The sequence below is a fragment of the Carya illinoinensis genome, chromosome 6 (assembly GCF_018687715.1).
Source record: "Carya illinoinensis cultivar Pawnee chromosome 6, C.illinoinensisPawnee_v1, whole genome shotgun sequence".
NCBI classification, from domain to species: domain Eukaryota; kingdom Viridiplantae; phylum Streptophyta; class Magnoliopsida; order Fagales; family Juglandaceae; genus Carya; species Carya illinoinensis.
In genome coordinates this window covers 11,001,388-11,020,555 of record NC_056757.1, presented here as the reverse complement: position 1 = coordinate 11,020,555, position 19,168 = coordinate 11,001,388, and the positions used below count along the sequence as shown (strand labels likewise).

At 39.6% G+C, this 19,168-nt stretch overlaps 1 protein-coding gene across 1 annotated transcript in view; it reads left to right on the top strand.

Moving 5' to 3' along the window:
• The first annotated feature begins 3,952 nt into the window (after positions 1-3,952).
• The window catches only part of LOC122313451 (nuclear pore complex protein NUP155), a 44,025-nt gene continuing 28,809 nt past the window's right edge, over positions 3,953-19,168 (top strand). The window contains exon 1 of the mRNA XM_043128476.1: positions 3,953-4,343. Within this exon, the coding sequence (XP_042984410.1) occupies positions 4,185-4,343 (159 nt within the window). The 5' untranslated portion in view covers positions 3,953-4,184. The remainder of the gene's footprint in view (positions 4,344-19,168) is intronic.

The following is a 19,168-nucleotide window of genomic DNA, read 5'->3' as shown; positions in this document are numbered from 1 at the left end:
TTGGTGAGCACTATCCTTCCTAGGTGCTCGCTAAGTAGCGAATACGTATAATATTCTGTAATGCACGTTGGTGGCGAGCACTTTGCACGAGTGGCTAATGGAAGTGAATATGTCAAGAACATTATAACAGATCAAGAAGATGAACCATATATAAAAAGTAGATTGTTTCTTGCGTGACAAAATGACCAATAAAAGACAACTTTCTTATACATAAAAGGATTGCATAACAAAATTTTCCATCTCAAACAACTATGGAAACACTTCTACCCTTCCTACGAATAATTCCCACTACAATCTCCCTCCTCAAGGGACAGGTTCTCCATGGGAAAATCTGGTCAATCGTTTCTTGGTGGAGGGTTAGGGATTACTATAGTTAGGGCGGCTAGGGGTTGGTACAATTTCCACAATCAGGAGATTAAAGAAAAATTAGAGGGTTCCCCATACATTCTATTATTGGTCATTTATTATCCTGGGACAGTTAGTTAACCGAGAGTTGGGCCTGGTCCCACCTCTCATTGCAAGGGTGAGTTTGGGCCCTCCCAGCCTCTTCTGCCTAGGGGCAAATTGGCCCCTTGGTCCAACCCCAATCGGCTCATTAGGCCCAGAACCTGTTTCTGGGCCCAAAGATGGCCCAAAAACAACCGTTTTGGGCCTAGATACCCTTCTTTATTTGCCTAATTCAATACAAAATAATTGAAAAATAATTAAATACATAATACAAAATATTAAACTTAAAATTCAATTATATCTAATAAAGTTACTTAGTTCTAACTTCTAAGTTGTAACTAATAATTTCAAGTTAATACAATTATTATAGACTATTACACATTAATATAAAATTATTAAAAATTTATTTAAAAATATTACAAATGGTCTAATAAATTGAATGAATAAAAATGTTTCAAAAATAATTCTAAGTTTCTAGAATTGAAACACATCTTAAAAATAAATAAATAAAAATGAGAGGATAAGTTTGTAGTTGTAGGTTTATCTTCAAAATGAGATCATTGAGATGGTTAATTTGTGATTTGCAAGTGAGATTATAAAACCTGAAAAAAAAAATTAGAATTACAATAACAATATTTCAAGAGTTGATATACATTTTTTTTTTTAAAATGAACAAAAGTAACATGAACATAGGCTTGAAGGCTTGTAGCAAGATGTGATGGTTACTCCAAATGAAGTGGCAAGTGACGATGACATAAAATTAGAAAAAGATGAGAATATGAAATTATGAATTAATAAAATTATATACACATGTAAAAAATTAAAAATAATTAAGAGACAAAGTTAACAAACCAATGGCAATGGTGGATCAAAGTCAACTTGCAACCGATGTAGATTGAGATATAGCCTCATTTTTTGAAGTTGCCTTTACAACAATTGAATGTGAAATTAAGTCTGTCAAATAATTATAATACAATCAATTATAAGTAAAAGCAAAATAATGAATTAAGCACGATTCCCACTTATAGGCTAATCATCACCTTCCTCTTCGTAGGCCTCCGCAAAGTCTACCACATCCGTAATATGAATTGACTTCCCTTTTATTCAATTCCAAGTGCAAACCAAAGCGCCTCCACTGTGCTAAAAGACAATGAACATCGAAATAGATACAATATGTGCCCTTTGGTGCTGAAGGCAAACTTTAAGGCTATGGAAGAAATATAGATGGCGAAAATATCATGGGTTATCTCTCCAATGATGAGATAATTGACAATACTAACATTCTACCAAGGTAAGATATTAAATTGTGTCGTATATGGGTGTATCTATGCTGACAAGTATTCATCCAAGTTCGATTGGCCTCCCAAAGTTCCGAAGCTTGGAAATTTCGCCAAACCTCTTAGCCCACCTATATTTTTTCAGCATCTTGACTTTGGGTGGAGACGATATGGCAGGTGTAGGTGCTAGAATATTAACACCCCTGAATTTGGCGAACTCATATACAAGCTACTGTGGGTGTCCTTAACCATTGCCACTATATAATCCACCCATGCCTTCCCATTAATGCTTTTCAAGCCAAATGTCATGCCATCAATTTTGTACCACAGGTCAAGAGTAATAGCCACATATAGAAAATGTTGATTCTACTCAAATCTCTAATACTGCTCATACTCAAGCCTCATGCTTATTGCCACAATATGCAAAGTAGGATTAACATTCTCACTCCTTTCATCCAATTATTTTTTCTCTTGACAAACTTAATGACAATAGTCATTAGATGTAATGCATAAAGACTCAGAAATGGTGCATGTCACCTCATAGAAAAGTTTAAAAAATTCTATAAAAACCCTCACATTATCCTAATCATCATTGGTGGCCCGCTTTGAACTCCTATCATCCAAAGTGGCTGACATATTGCATGTCCTTTAAACCGTGACATCGAAGGACAATCTATATTGCTCAACCATTTGCAACATCAAGAAGGTTGAGTTCCATTTTGTAGCTTCATCAAGATACAACATCTTCTTGCATTCAATACCTGCAACACAAACAAAATATTGAATTTTTCAAGCCTATCATGTGAAAATCTCACAAACTTCACCACACTTCTAACTCTTGCAACCGACCTATGAACATCTTTTAAACCGTTGGTCAAAATAAGATTAAGGATATTTGCTGCACATTGAACATGCAAAACCTCACCACCCCAATATTGACTTATTGCAAAACCATGACATAAAAGGCCAATCTGTATTGTCAACCATTATGGTTACAACCCACTCCAAACCCCATTTAACCTCATGTTGGGTTGCATGTGGAGCCTATTTTGTGAGCATAAAAGGCTAAGATAGAAAGTTTGCTCGACTATCACTAGAGCGAAACTTAACCCATGAGTTTGCTCTACGTGCACTTGAAAGTGGGGTCAAGCGAAGATTAGATAGATTTTTCGCTCAGGGTTTGCACAATGCTAGGCTCGAGCAAAGTACTAACTCTAGTGTTCGCTCGAGAGACCCCTTGAGCCAATGTTCAATTGGTTGTTTGCTCAAGGTGGGCTCAACACCCACTCGAGTGAGAGCCCAATTTTTCCATTTAGGGTTTCAACTTCGACACTCACAACCTTTTTCAACTTTCCATAAAAGTATTAAACTCATTTTAACATCCAAACACATATAAACTCATATTAGATGGGTCTCATAGAAGTCATCCCACCATCTCAACTCATTACTATTAAAAAAGAACTGAGGTCAGTTCAACTTAACTCAACTCAACTCAACATTCAAACGCAGCCTAATAATAATCACCAAACGTGATATCTAAAATATTATTCTTAGAGTTTTACTATCCTCAATTTGAATTTTTTGAATGTTGCTTGCTCAAAGCTTGGCCTTCAAAATGAAGTCATTATAATATAGATTAAGGCCTTGTTTGGTTACACAAATTATATGAGATGAGATGAGATAAAAGTTAAAAGTTAAATAAAAATATTGTTAACATATAATTTTTAATACTATTTTTATTTTAGGATTTGAAAATTTTTAATTGTTTTTTGTATTTTGTTTGGGAGCTTGAATAAGTTATAATAATTAGATGAGATAAGATGAGAGAGTTTGTTAAAAAAATAAACCTAAAATAATCTATTTTAAATTAACTTTTTAAAAATAATTTTGACATCAAATATTTTAACTATATTTAAAAAAAATTAAATATATAAATTAAAATAATTTAATATAATACATTAAATTATAAAATATTTTTATTATAAAATAAATTAAAGCTCTAGCATCAAGTAAATTTATCAGTTTTATTTAAAAGCAAGACTTTAATTTGCCCGCTAGCAGTAATAAAACTCTTAGGTTAGGTTTGTGTGTTGAAAAATATTGAAATATATTGTGAATAATAATAAAAAATAAATAAAAAATAATAGTAAAATAATAAATGATAATAAAAAATAAATAAAATAATAATTAAAAATAGAAAAAAAGTCGAGTTAACACGCCAAAACCCTCGCCAAAACCCTTCTTGTCTTCCCTCCTTGTTGTGTCCTTTCTTTTGTCTATGAAACTCCCCGCTCTCCTCACAATTTGATTTTCTCTCTCCAAATCGATATTTCCCTCGTTTGGTTCCCTAGAAAGCGAGGGAAGGCAGACCCATTCGAGCTCGCAATTTCACAACCCTAGGCCATTCCGGGATTCAGAAACAATTTCGCTTTCTGCGTCGGCTCTAGGGTTTCAAACGAGATGTCGCGGGAAGAAGAGATTGTGATGCGGGATGTCATGAATGCTGGTCTCGTTGTAAGTGACCGCATTGGCCGAGAAGTTGCGTCGCAGCTCGATCTCGAAGAAGCCCTAGAAGCTTCGAGATACGCCAGCCACCCGTATACGACTCATCCCAGAGAGGTGATTTCAACTTTTCTTTGGATACTTGAAGAGAAGTGAATTGTATGAATTATCTTCTATTTTCTTATTTTTATGAATTACCATCTACTGGAAGGTTTGGAAATGATTCGGTTTTATTCATTTTTATATAAGAATTTTTCATTCTTGTTCCCTTGTTTAAGTTGTTATAAATTTACCGAAAGAACGAACAAGATGTATTTCTGAATGTGTATATGTATATGAATGTATGTTCCTATGTATAACTAGAGTGAAATTAATTAGTCGGGTACACGGGATTTTTCCTCCTTTTATGTCTCACTTTGAGCAGTTTGTCAATTCAGCTGAGGATGTAGACTTTATCTTCTTGTTTTGGTTTCTCCATTGTGTGCGTTCTGTGAATTTCTTTGGTGATGTAAATATATGGTTCAGAGTTTCTTTCTCTAGCCATGTTGAATTTCTTTGCCCTTCGAATGGGAATCCCAAAACGCCTTCATGACATTACCCTTCACTACATCCCGACATACTTGGAAAAAGGCCCCGGAATAACCATCTGGGCACATTGCCTTGTCATCTTCATGGCTTTTGCTACCTCCCACACCTCACATTCCTCAAATGTGGCATTTGGTTTGTCGACTCTTAACATTTCATTCAGCATCTTCATTCTTAGGTATGTAATGCTTGGGAATCTAGACTCCTAGGAATGTGATTAAACTCACTTTTGGAAATAACTAGAAATATGATGGGATTCACTGTAACACGACAGTCCGACGATTGGTTTATTCCTAGAGGAATAATTTTTTCCCCAAAATATCCATATATTATTTATTTGAGCTATATAAGGTTTTTTTAAATATTTCTTCTGTTTTTTATTTCATAGAGTAAAAAAAATAAAAATAAAATATTAATATAAAATTTCTTGGTCAAATAGTAGCATTAAATTGCATTAATTGAAATGATGTCCAACAAAAACCAAAAAATTTAATGGAAAAGTTAAAAAGGTTATTGACTAAAGATCAATGTCACCTATGGCATATAGAATGGACTTGCCCTGTATCTATGAGAACCTAAATCACATATTCATATTTTTAGTTTTCGATCAAAGTAAAAAAAATAATCAGACTTACGTGTATTAGCTATAAGTAAATCTTCTGCTTTGATTCTTTCTGGCCTAATAAGTTTGGTTTCCTGTTTGGGATTCTTGTGGGTAACAAAGCTTTAAATTGTAAAGCTTTGTTAAAAAGTTCTATTTATTGAAAAGCTATTTATTGTTTGGGAAACATACACCTAAAGCGCTAATATATTTGTTAGGGTGGTTTTCAGCATTCTCTGCAACTGCTTTTCAACAAAAGTTTCAATTTGGTGTTTTTTAAAAAAAGTGGATTTTCAACCTTTTTAGGTTCTTAAAGCACTTTTTCAAATTTTACTGAACGTATAATTTTTCTTTAAAAAAGTTTTAGGCTATGAAAAGTACTTTTTAAGCTCTCAAACTCGAAACCAAATAGGTACTTAGTTTTTTATATAAATAAAATTAATCCCCAAGGAATTGGGAATGTGGATTCCCACTCATTTAGGAAAATCCACATTCCCTTCAAATGGGGGTTGGGAACGGAATCTGGATTCTCATGGGCATTTGGATTCCCTCCCAGTATTCCACCCAAACTGGATTATTTTTTAGGATTTCGAGGAATCCTAAAATATTAGTTCTATCCAAATGCTAAAAGGGTTTGTCCAACCATCGGGCTTCATATCCCATCTAACATAGGCCTCCAGGTGAATTATTCCAATTACAAATTTTGATAAAACTACATGATGCAATTACTAATCTCCAAAGGATCAGAAGAAACCATTAATAGATAATGAGTCAATGGTATTGTTTCTCCTAATGAATTGGCCACTCTACAAAAGAACTTGTACATTGATCCCCTCCTGAAACCATAGTGCTCTCAATTTTTGTCTCCATCACTTCCTTTCCAACAAGTTTGTTCTTTCCAAATCACTAGTAAGTGTTTCCTTCCTAAACTTCTCTTCAACATCCAATAGTCTTTCTTCCTCAATCACTTCAATGCCCTTTTAACTCTTCAAACAGAAGCTTCTCTCTCTTACCAAGATCAATGAATATTACCGCATTCCAAAGTTGTAAATCCGTTTTCAGAGCTTAGCTTCTAGTTTACATGCCAAAGTATAACTTGGAGTGTCTTGAAAACTATAACAATCCCACCATTAAATGTTTGCTCAGGATTCTGATTTTAGCTCACATATTTTTTAACTTGAAATATTGTTTACCACCCTGAAGCTGCTCACAATCAAGAATAGTGGTCCTCAATAGTGTAGTGCCCTCTATTTCTACATTCCATCAAATTTTAGCACTTGTATACATCCTTTGTAGTGGTGTTTCATCCTCTTAGTTATTAATATAACCTTATCTTGTCAAAGGAAAAAGAATGATCACTTTGCAGCTAGAAAGAGGAGTGTACTGTAAGAACAATGCAATGTTGTAGTTTGAGCTGATCGTATATGGTTGAAGACCAATTCCAATATGTATTTACACAATTTGTTGGACTTCATTAGTCCTATATCACTAGAAGCTTTGTGATTAGTGTAGTTTTGGAACTAAATTGTTTGTTTTGAACTTCATATGCATTTATTCTCCTTTATTGACTTTTGTGTTTCATGGCTTGAAAAAACAAAAAATGGACCTAAAAGTTTCCAATCAAAAAATAGATGTGGTGCTACATTTTTCTCTAAGCTATAGATGTTTTTTTATGAGTAAGAAATCTTTCTTTAAAATGCAAAAGGTACAACGCAAGTACATGGGCTTTCCTAGAATGTATTTAGGTGTTTTCTTTTGTATACTTCATGTGTACATGGGTTTCACTTATACTTTGTTTCTAATAAAATTTCTTCTTATAAAAAAGAAAGGTACAACACAAGTATAGAGAGTAGCCTCATAAGAGCAACTTTTGCAATGATCTAAGCATACGATAATCACGTATGTGCAATAGTCTAAAAGGACTAGTTACCCTTGGCTTGTAATACCTTGTAAAGCCTAGATTAATGTAATACATACTTAACATGGACTTGACACACATCGTCCTTATCTAGGCCTGTGCTGCGCTGTTGTACCTTAACGGACATCTTTATTTTGATATCATTATGTCATCATTCAGGGATGGAGTAGTCATGGAAATTTGGTTTCGAAATGGAAATATGGCAATGGTGGCAGACGGAATTATATTTTTATACCAGATAGAGGAAGAGGCCAGAGTGAGCTGGTGACCTTCTTTGGCACAGTTGGAAGTCCTATAGCTGCTGTGCTTGCATGGGAGCCTCTAATGGACACTAAGATGCCAATGGGGGACATTCTAAGGGCGACAACCAAACCAATGCTGGCACCTTAGTTATTTCAAGCCCAGAGTCTCTGAACACAATAATAACGAGGGGGAGTTCCAGTTGGTGGAGGTAGCAGCAGGTAGGAATATTGGAGCTGATGATCATTGGGTTGAGCCTACTTTGTTGAATTCAATGTCCCCACTGGAAGAACAACTAGCATCAGATTGGGTTTTACTTAAAGCCGAGGAGATTCAATTTTGTGTTGGGCTCCCATGTATCGGTTATGAAGATCAATTCTTGGCCTTACTTGCTGCCATCGAAGCTGGGCAGTCCAATGCAACCATGAAGAGCCATTCAGCTAAGAAAAGGGAAAGGGAATTAGAGCGACTTACTTGTTCGGCCAGTTATGAAGGAAGTGCAAGTTGTGGTGGGACGAAGGGTAGGGCAAAATTGGTGGTTTTATAAAGCTCAAAATAGTCTCATGGAATGTAAGGGGGCTGAATGAATTACATAAGCACAACAAAGTACAAAACCAGCTTCATAGTTGGAGAGTGGATGTTGTATCTTTACGAGAGACAACACTGGAACTCATCTCCCATAATATCGTATGGAGTTTGTGGAATTGTTGTCATTTAGGTGGTCGTATTTGTCGTCTAAGGGGGCTTTGGGAGGCATCTTGGTAATGTAGGATAAAAGAGTGATGGAAAAAATGGATGAGTTTGTGGGGGAATATACGGTGGCTACTTCTTTCATGAATGTGGAAGATGGTTATCAATGATCCTTTGCTAATGTTTATGGTCCTAATACTAATTTTGAGAGGAGGCATGTGAGATGAATTGGCTGGTCTTTGTAGCTTATGGAGCCTTCCTAGGTGCATTGGGGGAGATTTTAACGTCACTCGCTTCCGAAGCAAACAACTAGGAGATCCTAGCTCTAGCTCAGCAATGACGGATTTTTTAGACTATTTATAAGCAAGATCTTCTGGCCATTCCTCTAGTGGGTGGCACATTCACATGGCCTAGTAATAGAGAACATCTAGCTTGGTCAAGACTTGATAGATTCCTCATTTGGCCCGAATAGGAAGCACATTTGCTGGATCTAATCCAAAATGGCTTCCAAGATTATGTTCGGATCACTTTCCCATTCTCATTGATTGTGGAGGCATACATGGAGGTAAAAGCTATTTCAAGTTTGAGAATGTGGCTGAAATCTAAAGGCTTTGTTGAGAGAGTTAGACAATGGTGGTTTTCCTATCTCATACATGGCAACCTGAGTTATGTGAAGAAGTCCCTCTTCAACGAATTATGGGGTTTGGAGGACTTGGAGGAGGGGAGGGGGCTTTCAGAAGAAGAAAAGGCTCGCAAAAAGCAAGTCACCTCAGATATTGAAAGGGTGGCTTTAATGGAAGAGATCTCATGGAGACAAAAATGGAGGGCTTTATGGCTAAAAGAAGGGGATAAATGCACCAAGTTCTTCCATCGCATGTCTAATTTGCATAGAAGACACAATATTATTGAGTCCTTGTAGGTAGATGGGAGGATTACATCGAATCTGTCTGAGATCACGGATCATATTACCAACTACTATGCACAACTACTTTCAAAACAATTTTCTTGGAGACCTTGTTTGGATGGCCTGGTTTTTTAGTCAATCAATCAACAAGAAGCTTGAGAGGCCTTTTGGGGAGGTGGAGATTCGCAAGGTGGTGAGAATTATGGCCGGTGACAAAGCTTTGGGTCTTGATGGGTTCACTATGGCCTTCTTTAAGGCATGTTGGGAGGTGCTTAAAGACGACATCATGAGCTTCTTCCATGAGTTTGATGAACTATGTATTTTTGAAAAAAGCCTAATTGCTACTTTCATTACTCTTATCCCAAAGAAGGTTGGGGTGGTGGAGATTAACGACTTTCGTCCTATTAGCTTGGTGAGTGCAATTTACAAAATTCTTTTGAAGGTATTGGCTATTAGATTGAGTACAATATTGGAGAAGATCATATCCAATCCCCAAAATGCATTCATACGAGGTTGGCAAATCCTTGACTTGGTTCTCATTGCCAATGAGTGCTTGGAGAGTCGCATCAAGTCGGGTGAACCCAGGTTATCATGCAAACTTAACATGGAGAAGGCATACGATCGTGTAAACTGGAATTTTTGTTACACATGCTCGAGAGGTTTGGACTTGGAGTGAGATGGTGCTCTTGGATCAAATTTTGCATCTCCACTGTACATCTCTGTCTTGGTGAATGGTACCCCAATGGGTTTCTTTGGAAGTTTGAGCGGTTTGAAGCAAGGTGATCCCCTATCTCCATTACTCTTTGTTTTCATAAAGGAAGCTTTCTGTAAAATGATCGCAGGTCTTGTGGAAGGTAGATTTCTATCCAGATTTGTCATAGGGGATGCAAGAATCGGCACACTTGAGATGATTCAACTCTTATTTGCATATGGTACTCATCTTTTGTGGGTCTAGTCATAATCATATTCAAGCCTTAAGGGCTCTTTTACTTTGCTTTGAAGCGGCTTCAGGTTTGAAAGTGAATCTCGCCAAGTAAGAATTAGTTCCGGTTGGAAATGTTCCAAGTGTTCTGAGCGTGGCCAATATTTTGGGATGCAAAGTCTCCACTTTGCCAATGAAGTATCTCAGTCTTCCACTGGGTGTCTCCTTGAGATCGTTGTCTGTTTAGGATGGAGTGTTGGAAAAAATGGAACGTAAACTGCTGAGTTGGAAGAGGATTTATTTGTCCAAAGGTAGTAGACTTACATTGATAAAAAGTACTCTATCCAACCTGTCGACTTACTTCTTATCCTTATTTCCAATACCATGCAAAGTGGCTCACTGGATAGAGAAATTGTGAAGATATTTCCTATGAGGGGAATAGGCGAAGAATCCAAGTTCATTTGGTGAATTGGGCTAGGGTTTGTACTCCTATACGAGAAGGCAGGCTGGGAATTTGGAACTTGTTGGTTTTCAACAAGGCTATATTGGGTCAATGGTTGTGGAGATACACCACGAAGAGAGGGGAGCTTTATGGAGGGTGATTAGAGAGTTAAAATATGGTAAATTGTGTGGAGGATGGTGCTCAAATGAGGTAGGCAGATCACATGGAGTGGGGCGTTGAAAACAAATAAGAAGAGGCTGGACCAATCTTCATTGATACACATTTTTGTAGTTGGGTGTTGATTCCAGAATTAAATCCTGGAATGACCTATGGTGTGGAGATCGAATCCTCAAAGAAGCCAACCCAACACTATACGGCATTGCTCGAAGAAAGGAGGCTTCTGTAGTAGAGCACATGGATCTCTCCAGTGGCTCTCCTCAGTGGAATATCACTTTCGTTAGAGCTGTCCAAGATTGGGAAATTGACACATTACAGATTTTTTCAACCTTGTGTATACTTGTAGAGTGATGGGAGCAACGGATAAGATTATGTGGTCATAATTCAAGAAGGGTAATTTTACTGTACAGTCATACTACAAGTCCCTCGTGACAATCTATAAGAACATTCCCATGGAAGAACATATGGAAGACTAAGGCCCCCTAAAGGCTTTTTTTATTTTTTTATTTTTATTTTTATTTTTTTTTCTTCTATATGGATTGGTGCTATGTGTAAGAAAAGTGGGGAGTTTGTGGATCACCTATTATTGCATTGTGATGTAGCCATGACCTTATGGAATGATATCTTTGCTAGAGTGGACTCTTTTGGGTAATGCCAAGAAGGGTTGTTGACTTTTTACCCAGTTAGCAAGGCATTCGAGGTAATTCTCAAATCCCAGCGATGTGGAAGATGATACCGATTTGCATATGGTGGTGCATATGGATGGAGAGGAATGGTCAAAGTTTTGAGGATCGTGAATGGACAATGGACAAGATTTGAACTTTTTTTCTTCATACATTATTCCATTGGTCGATTGTAATAGACTTTTTTCATAAGTAATAAACTTTATTGATCGAATGCAACTAGGCAAAGCCCATCTACGCAGGAAGTATACAAAAGAGACACCTAATTACACTCTAGCAAGCTGAAAAGAAATAAAATACTCATGACCATTCCCTCCCTTTAGTACAATAGCAGAAAACCATTAAACCAAAGAAAATACAAAATAGTTTCATATTTCCCCCACAATTCTCTTCTTGTTGTTGAAGCATCTCTCATTTCTTTCCATCCAAAGATACCACAGTATACACAAAGGAATCACCCTCCACATCGTAGCTCGTTGTGAGGTTTGATGATGCCTCTTCCAACATGCTAAAAGATCCACCACGCTCTTGGGCATGACCCAATTCAACCCAGCCCTACTTATAATGCCATCCCAAAGCTCCCTCTGCACTTCACAATGCAGAAAAATATGATTGGTCGTTTCACCATTCTTCTTACACAGGTAGCACCACTCCAACACAATCATCCCTCTTTTCCTTAAATTGTCAGCCGTCAAAATCTTACCTAAAGCTACAGTCCAGGCAAAAAATGCAACTTTAGTGGCATTGGAACTCTCCATATACTCTTCCAAGGGAACATAATAGACTGGTTGTCTTGTAACACCTTATAAAAGGATTTGACAGAAGACTTTTTGTTCCCTGAATGTTTCCACAGCATTCTATCTCTCCCATTTCCTCCTATCTTCGTGGAGTAAAGAAAACTGTAAAAACCTACTAACTCCTCCACTTCCCAATCCTGCACATTTCTGGAAAAAGACAGATTCCAATGCACGATGCCATTAGCTCGACGTAGCACATCTGAAACAGCAACCTATTGATTTTCGGCTAATCTGAAAACTCTTGGAAATGCAGAAAATAGAGCTCTCTCTCCACTCCATTCATCAAACCAGAAGCTGATTCTTGAGCCCTCAGCAACCTCAAAATTGGTATGTTGCAAACACCTTCCACTCCTTTCTAATAAACTTCCAAAGACTCACTCCATAATTCCCTCTACCCTCCTTAGAACTCCAACCCCAAATCCCCCCCCCCCCCCCCCCCCAAAAAAAAAAAAAAAAAAAAACCCACAATCACATCCATTCTTACCTACCACTACCATTCTCCACAACGAATCCTCTTTCGATTGAAATCTCTACAACCACTTTCCTAATAAGGCTTTATTGAAGGTAACCAAATTACGCACCCCCAAGCCTCCAACCACCCCACAAGAACACTCTAAAAAGTTTTTCAATCCTATTAGCCACCCCCTTGGGTAAAGGAAAAAGAGAGAGATAGTACATAGGGAGATTGGAGAGGGTACTTTTGATAAGAGTTACTCTCCCACCTTTTGAAAGGTAAAGCCGCTTCCATCCGGATAATCTTTTTTCTACCTCACTTATAAAAAAAAAAAAAAAAAAAAAAATCTTTTTTCTACCTTCTCTACAACCCCATCCCAAATGGATTTTTCTTTAAAAAAGGCTACCAAAGGGAGTACGAGGTAACACATAGGAAGATCAGCCACTTTACAACTCAACAAATCAGCTAGATGGTCTATATTCTCCATGTCCTCCACAAGGACCAATTTCGACTTCCACAAGTTTACCTTGAGACCTGAAACCGCCTCAAAACACAGGAGTACAGCCCTTACAGCTTTAAGGCCTTGTTTGGTTAGCCAAAACCAAAAATCTCATCTCATCTTATCTCAACTCATCATTACACCTTTTTCAAATCCCAATACAAAATATAATAAACAATCTAACTTTTTCAAATCCCAATACAAAATTAATATTCAAAAATTATATTATAAAAATATTTTATTTATTTCTATTTAAAACATCTTATCTCATTTCATCTCATCTGTGTAACCAAGCGGGGCCTTAAGTTGTCTGCTGTGATTGAGAGATGGTGCCTATTGGTGGTGTTTAGCGTTTCAGACAGTTGGCTAATACCCTGGGGTGTAAGACTGCTACACTCCCCATGATGCATCTAGGCCTTCCATTGGGGGCCCCCTTGAGAGCAGTTGCGCTATGGGATATAGTGATTGAGAGAGTAGAGCGACGTTTAGCAGGTTGGAAGAGAATGTACCTATCAAAAGGGGGACGGATTACGCTAATAGAGTACTCTTTCTAACCTTCCAAGATATTTCTTTTTTTGATAGGTAAATAAATTTTATTGATCCACGTAAATAGGCTAAGTCCGAGTACACAGGGAGTATACAAGAAAAAGCCTATTTACAATCTAAGTGCTACGGATAGTAGCATAAAAGTCATTTAGACTCTTTCCGTTCAAAACGATAGTAGATGCCCAAAGGAGTAGAGTGTGAAAGAAAAAAGCTCGAAAAGCATCCGGAGAGCGTTCCTTATTCTCAAACAGTGGTCATTTCTTTCGGTCCACGTGCACCACATTAAGCATAAAGATACCATCTTCCATACAGCTGGAATCTGTTGATTCCCTCTTAGCCCTTGCCAATAAGACAGTAAATCGATCACCCTTCGTGGCATGGCCCAAGCGATACCAAGCCTCGAGAGGATCTCATCCCACAATACCTTAACTGCGTCGCAATGAAGGAGAAGGTGGTCCACTGATTCACCATTGTGTTTGCACATGAAACACCAATCCATTATGAAGAGTCCACGCTTCCTTAGCTTGTCTATAGTTAGTATTTTACCATGAGACACCACCCACCCAAAGAAGCGACCTTGAGGGGAACCTTGCTTCTCCAAATGCTCTTCTAGGGGAAGGCATTGGGGGAGTGATTCGTCAAGGCCTTGTAGTATGAACGGACTGAAAATTTCTTGTTCCCTGTGCATGTCCATAATAGTCTGTCTTCCCCTCCAGCCCTGAACTTCAAGTCATGTAGCGCGCTGTAGAAGTCAGTGATGGCGCCCAACTCCCAATCTTGTGCCACTCTAGTGAATCTCACAGACCAATGTATGGAATCAGCGGTAGGGCACATATTGTCAGCCACTGAGGAATTCTGAACAAACGCTATCCTAAAAATAGAAGGTAAAGCATTTTTTAGAGCGACATCACCACACCAAATATCATGCCAAAATCTAATATGTGTGTCCCTTCCCACCACAAACCTACAATGACCACGAAAATCGTCCCATCCATTCCGGATAAGTTTCCAAACTCCCACACCATAAGCTTCTCTTACTTCCTTTGTGCACCAGCCACTCCACACACTTCCATATTTATATTCTAAGATATTCTTCCATAGAGCGTCTCCCTCAAGATGATACCGCCATAACCATTTACCAAGGAGAGCCTTGTTGAAAGTTCTCAAATTCCTTATGCTCAAGTCACCGCAAGACAGAGGGGTGCATACTTTATTCTATTTGATCAAATGGAATTTCTTTGTATCCTCTAAACCTCCCCATAAGAAATCCCGAAAAATCTTCTCCAGTCGATTCGCCACTCCTACTGGCATAGGGAATAAAGAGAGAAAGTACATTGGAAGGTTAGATAACGTACTTTTAATAAGTGTGATTCTCCCCCCCTTAGACAAGTAGATTCTCTTCCACCCTGCCAGTTTTCCTTCAAACTTCTCAATAATCCCTTCCCACATTGTCTTAGATTTATGAGGGGCCCCCAAGGGGAGTCTAAGATACTTCATAGACAAGGATGAAACCTTGCAACCCAGGATGGCTGCCACCATACTTAGGTTGTTGACTGAGCCCACGAGGACTACTTCTGACTTGGATAAATTCACCTTAAGGCTTGATACAGCTTCAAAACAAAGAAGAAGTGCACGTAAAGAGCGGAATTGTTCCTGGTCTGGGTCACAGAAAATCAATGTTTCGTTGGCGAAGAGAAGGTGGGAGACTATCAAGCTGCCATGTGTGGAACCGCCCACCGTGAAACTAGAGAGAAAACCCCCTTCCACCGCCCTTCTCAGCATTCTACTTAGCACATCCATGACAAGAATAAATAAAAGCGAGGAGAGAGGATCCCCTTCTCTCAAACCCTGAGAACTGTTGAAGAAACCTTCAGAAGTGCCATTGACCAAAACAGAGAATCTGGCTGTTGTAATACAGTGCTTTATCCACTGGCACTATTTTGCCCCAAAGTCGTACCTACCAAGGATATACAACAAAAAATCCCAATGCACATGATCAAAAGCCTTTTCCATGTGTAGTTTACATAAGATACCTGGAATGCCGGATCGGATTCTACTCTCTAGGCACTCATTGGCGATGAGGGCTGAGTCAAGAATTTGCCTTCCTTTCACAAAAGCGTTTTGGGACTTCAAGATGATCTTCCCCAAGACTTCACTCAACCGCTTTGCTAAAACTTTGGAAATGATCTTGTAGACCCCACTTATCAAACTTATGGGATGGAAATCATTCACTTCCACCGACCTTACCTTCTTGGGAATGAGGGCGATGAAAGAGGCATTGAGGCTCTTCTCGAATTTCGTGAGGGTATGAAATTCAATACAAACCTTCATAAGATCCTCCTTAACAATGTCCCAACAAGCATAAAAGAAAGCCATTGAAAAACCATCAGCTCCCGAGGCTTTATCTTTATTCTTACCTTTTAACACTCCAAAAATCTCGTTTTCATCAAAAAGCCTCTCCAACCAAGCCGCGCTTGAGTGGTCAATGGAATTGAAGGCTAGTCCATCAACCTTGGGCCTCCAAGTCTATTGCTCTGTCAAAAGCTTCTCATAAAACTGGACAATATGCTCCTTGATGACATCTCTATCCAGTAAAACTCTGCCATCTGCATGGAGGACCTCTATAGCATTATTTCTTCGATGGGAATTTGCAACTCTATGAAAAAACTTTGTGCTCCTATCCCCTTCCTTCAACCAAAGGGCCCGTGATTTTTGTCTCCACATAATCTCCTCCATAGCAGTAACGTTTTCCAGTTCAGTAACAACAGTCAATTTTCTTGTCCTATCGTCATCTAATAAAGTCCTTTCTACTTCTTTTTCATAAAATTGCTGTAGTTCCATGAAGAGCTTGTTCCGCTGGTCATTGATGTTCCCCGAAGACTTCTAGGTTCCATTTTCTTAGATCATTTTTCAAAACTTTTAGTTTCCCAACTAGTATAAAGTGAGGAGTGCCTGTGAACTGGTAAGATGCCCACCACGAACTGACCTTCAACCACATGTTCTTGAACTTAAAGTAGCGGCGTCCCTCTTGAATACCCCCACAGTCTAGTAAAATGGGAAAATGATCTGAGCAAAGGCGGGGGAGCCGTTTTTGACATAGTGTGGGAAAGTGGGCTTCCCAAGAGGAAGAAACGACGAATCTGTCCAAACGCGACCATGCCCTTCCATTTGACAAGGTAAATTCTCTCCCTGCCAAGGGGAGATCCACTAAGTCTAGATCAAACAAGAGTGTGGAGAAATCCGCCATGGCTGAATCCGAGTTAGGAACCCCTGACCGCTCACTCGGAAACCGAGTGATGTTGAAATCACCCCCTATACACCACAGTACATCCCACCAACTGCAAAGGCTAGCTATCTCGTCCCAAAGAATTTTTCTACTACTATCATAGTTAGGCCCATAAACACTTGCAAAACCCCAACAAAATCCATCATCCATATTAGCGAAAGAGCAAGCTATTGAAAATTCCCCAACACATTCATCTACAAGGTTAATTGCTCTTTTGTCCCACAACACCAGAATTCCCCCTGAAGCACCCTTAGAAGCGAGAGTGGTCCATCCTGCATACAAACAATGCCACAAGCTTCTAATGATGTTTCTATCGATATAGTTTAGTTTCGTTTCCTGAAAACTAATAACATCTGCCTTCCATTCCCATAATAATTTCTTGATTGTGAGGCGTTTTTTCGGGTCATTCAAGCTCCGAACATTCCAAGCTAGAATCTTTGGCTTCATGGATCACCAAGATTCACCCTATCTTTAAGTCGTCCCCTGCTCGCGCTGCCCTCCCTTGCATCATAGTTTATGGACAGAGGTCAGTCTTTTAAGTTCCCTGTCTTTCTTAGCAACAGATTTAGCCAAAGAAGGCTGACCCGCTCTCATAGCGATGAGTAAAGCTTGCAACTGGTCCTCAAAGCCTTCGCAGGACATACCCAAGCAATGCCGCATATCATTCACCTTCTTGAGGACCCAATCCGAATGTAATTCAGTTGGAGAATCTTCTGGTGGCAATGAGCAAAGTGGGCTAGGTACTTCATTGGGTTCATCTGATACAGTGGACAAAATGCCAGCCCCTAGCTCCTTGCACACTAGCTATAAGTCTGACCCACAAAGGGATCCTACATTTGAAGACCCCCCATCCAAAGAAAAGTCGTCTACCTCATCTTCCATCGTGCACAATACCCTGGACAAGGTCTCAGAGAGACCTATAGAGAGAAAATGGGTTTTGGGCACTGCTCCCGTGTCTAGGCCAGGTGCGGACGAAAGCCCCACCCCGTTGGACCTGCTTTCCACGATCTGTATCTGCTCCAAAGTGCCATGCCCAGCTTCGTTTGAGGCCATCGGCCCATTCTGTGGCGGCCGCGGGGTGCTGGTGGGTTGTGAGGCATCTTTCACAGTCAGCTTGTGTGTGTTCTCCGATGGAAACAGTGGAGTTGGAAGCTCCGTACCCACATCAGAAGGTTGGTCTTAGTTACCGCCAGTGGAGGAGCATTGATCGAACTATGGGAAGCCGACCCGTCTGAGAGAAGCGGGTCTACGACTGTTTCGAGCATGTTGGAGGGCTTGTTTGAGCCCTGTGGGCTTACGGCCTGTGAAAGAGGCCTTGAGGCCCGAGGCTGAGGACAGGCAGGGCTTGCCTTAGTTGAAACTAGCCTGCCCAAGTGTAGGGCTCCATTGGCTAGGCTTTGTGTCCCGTGGGCTTTCGGCCTGCAATTGGGGCCTTGAGGCCCGATATTGAGAGCAGATAGGTTCCCTCTATCCTACGGCCTCCTCTATACTCACTGTTCTTCCTGATGCTTCTCGTAGGTCCTTTTCAGCACCATACTTTCTGCCTAGATCAACCTCCCTGCCGTGTCCCATCACCATACTCAATCCCAGGTCCACCTTTTTCATCAAAAAGGAAACATCTTCTAAGACTCCTGAAAGTTGAGCTCTGACAACCCATAAAATGCCTTCTACATCCCCCAGTTTGTGCACTCGTCGGGAGACTCCCTAGCGACCGCTGGGTAAGAAGAATTTCCACGTTCTGGTGAGGAGCCAGCCAAGACCGAAGAGTAGGCTGCTGAAATGCTTGGTTCCAGGTTTGAACCAGCAGTCCCTCCCCTACGCGACCCACCCTCCAGGTGCGCCACCACCTTTTGATGTTTTGAAGGCTCAGCCACCGCAGACTCAGCCACCTTCTTAAGGTGATAAGCAAAACCCTCCCATCCACTGCCCTTATCTCCCTCGGGTATGATCAGTGAGCCCTTTCTTCTGTCGTTGTTAAACTCCTCCAACAATAGATAACACCCCCTTGAGTTTTTGAGAAGTTGTAGAATGAAGACCCCGTTACCTATCCTTAACTTTATGAAAAAACCTTCCCGCCAACAAGAATCAGTGGCTTCCACCACCATTCTAACCACCCATGCAACTGTCGCACCGTTAATGAGTAAAAATAAGGCCATACGTCTTTTTCTTTCGGTAATGTGAAAGAGGTTGGCACCCAC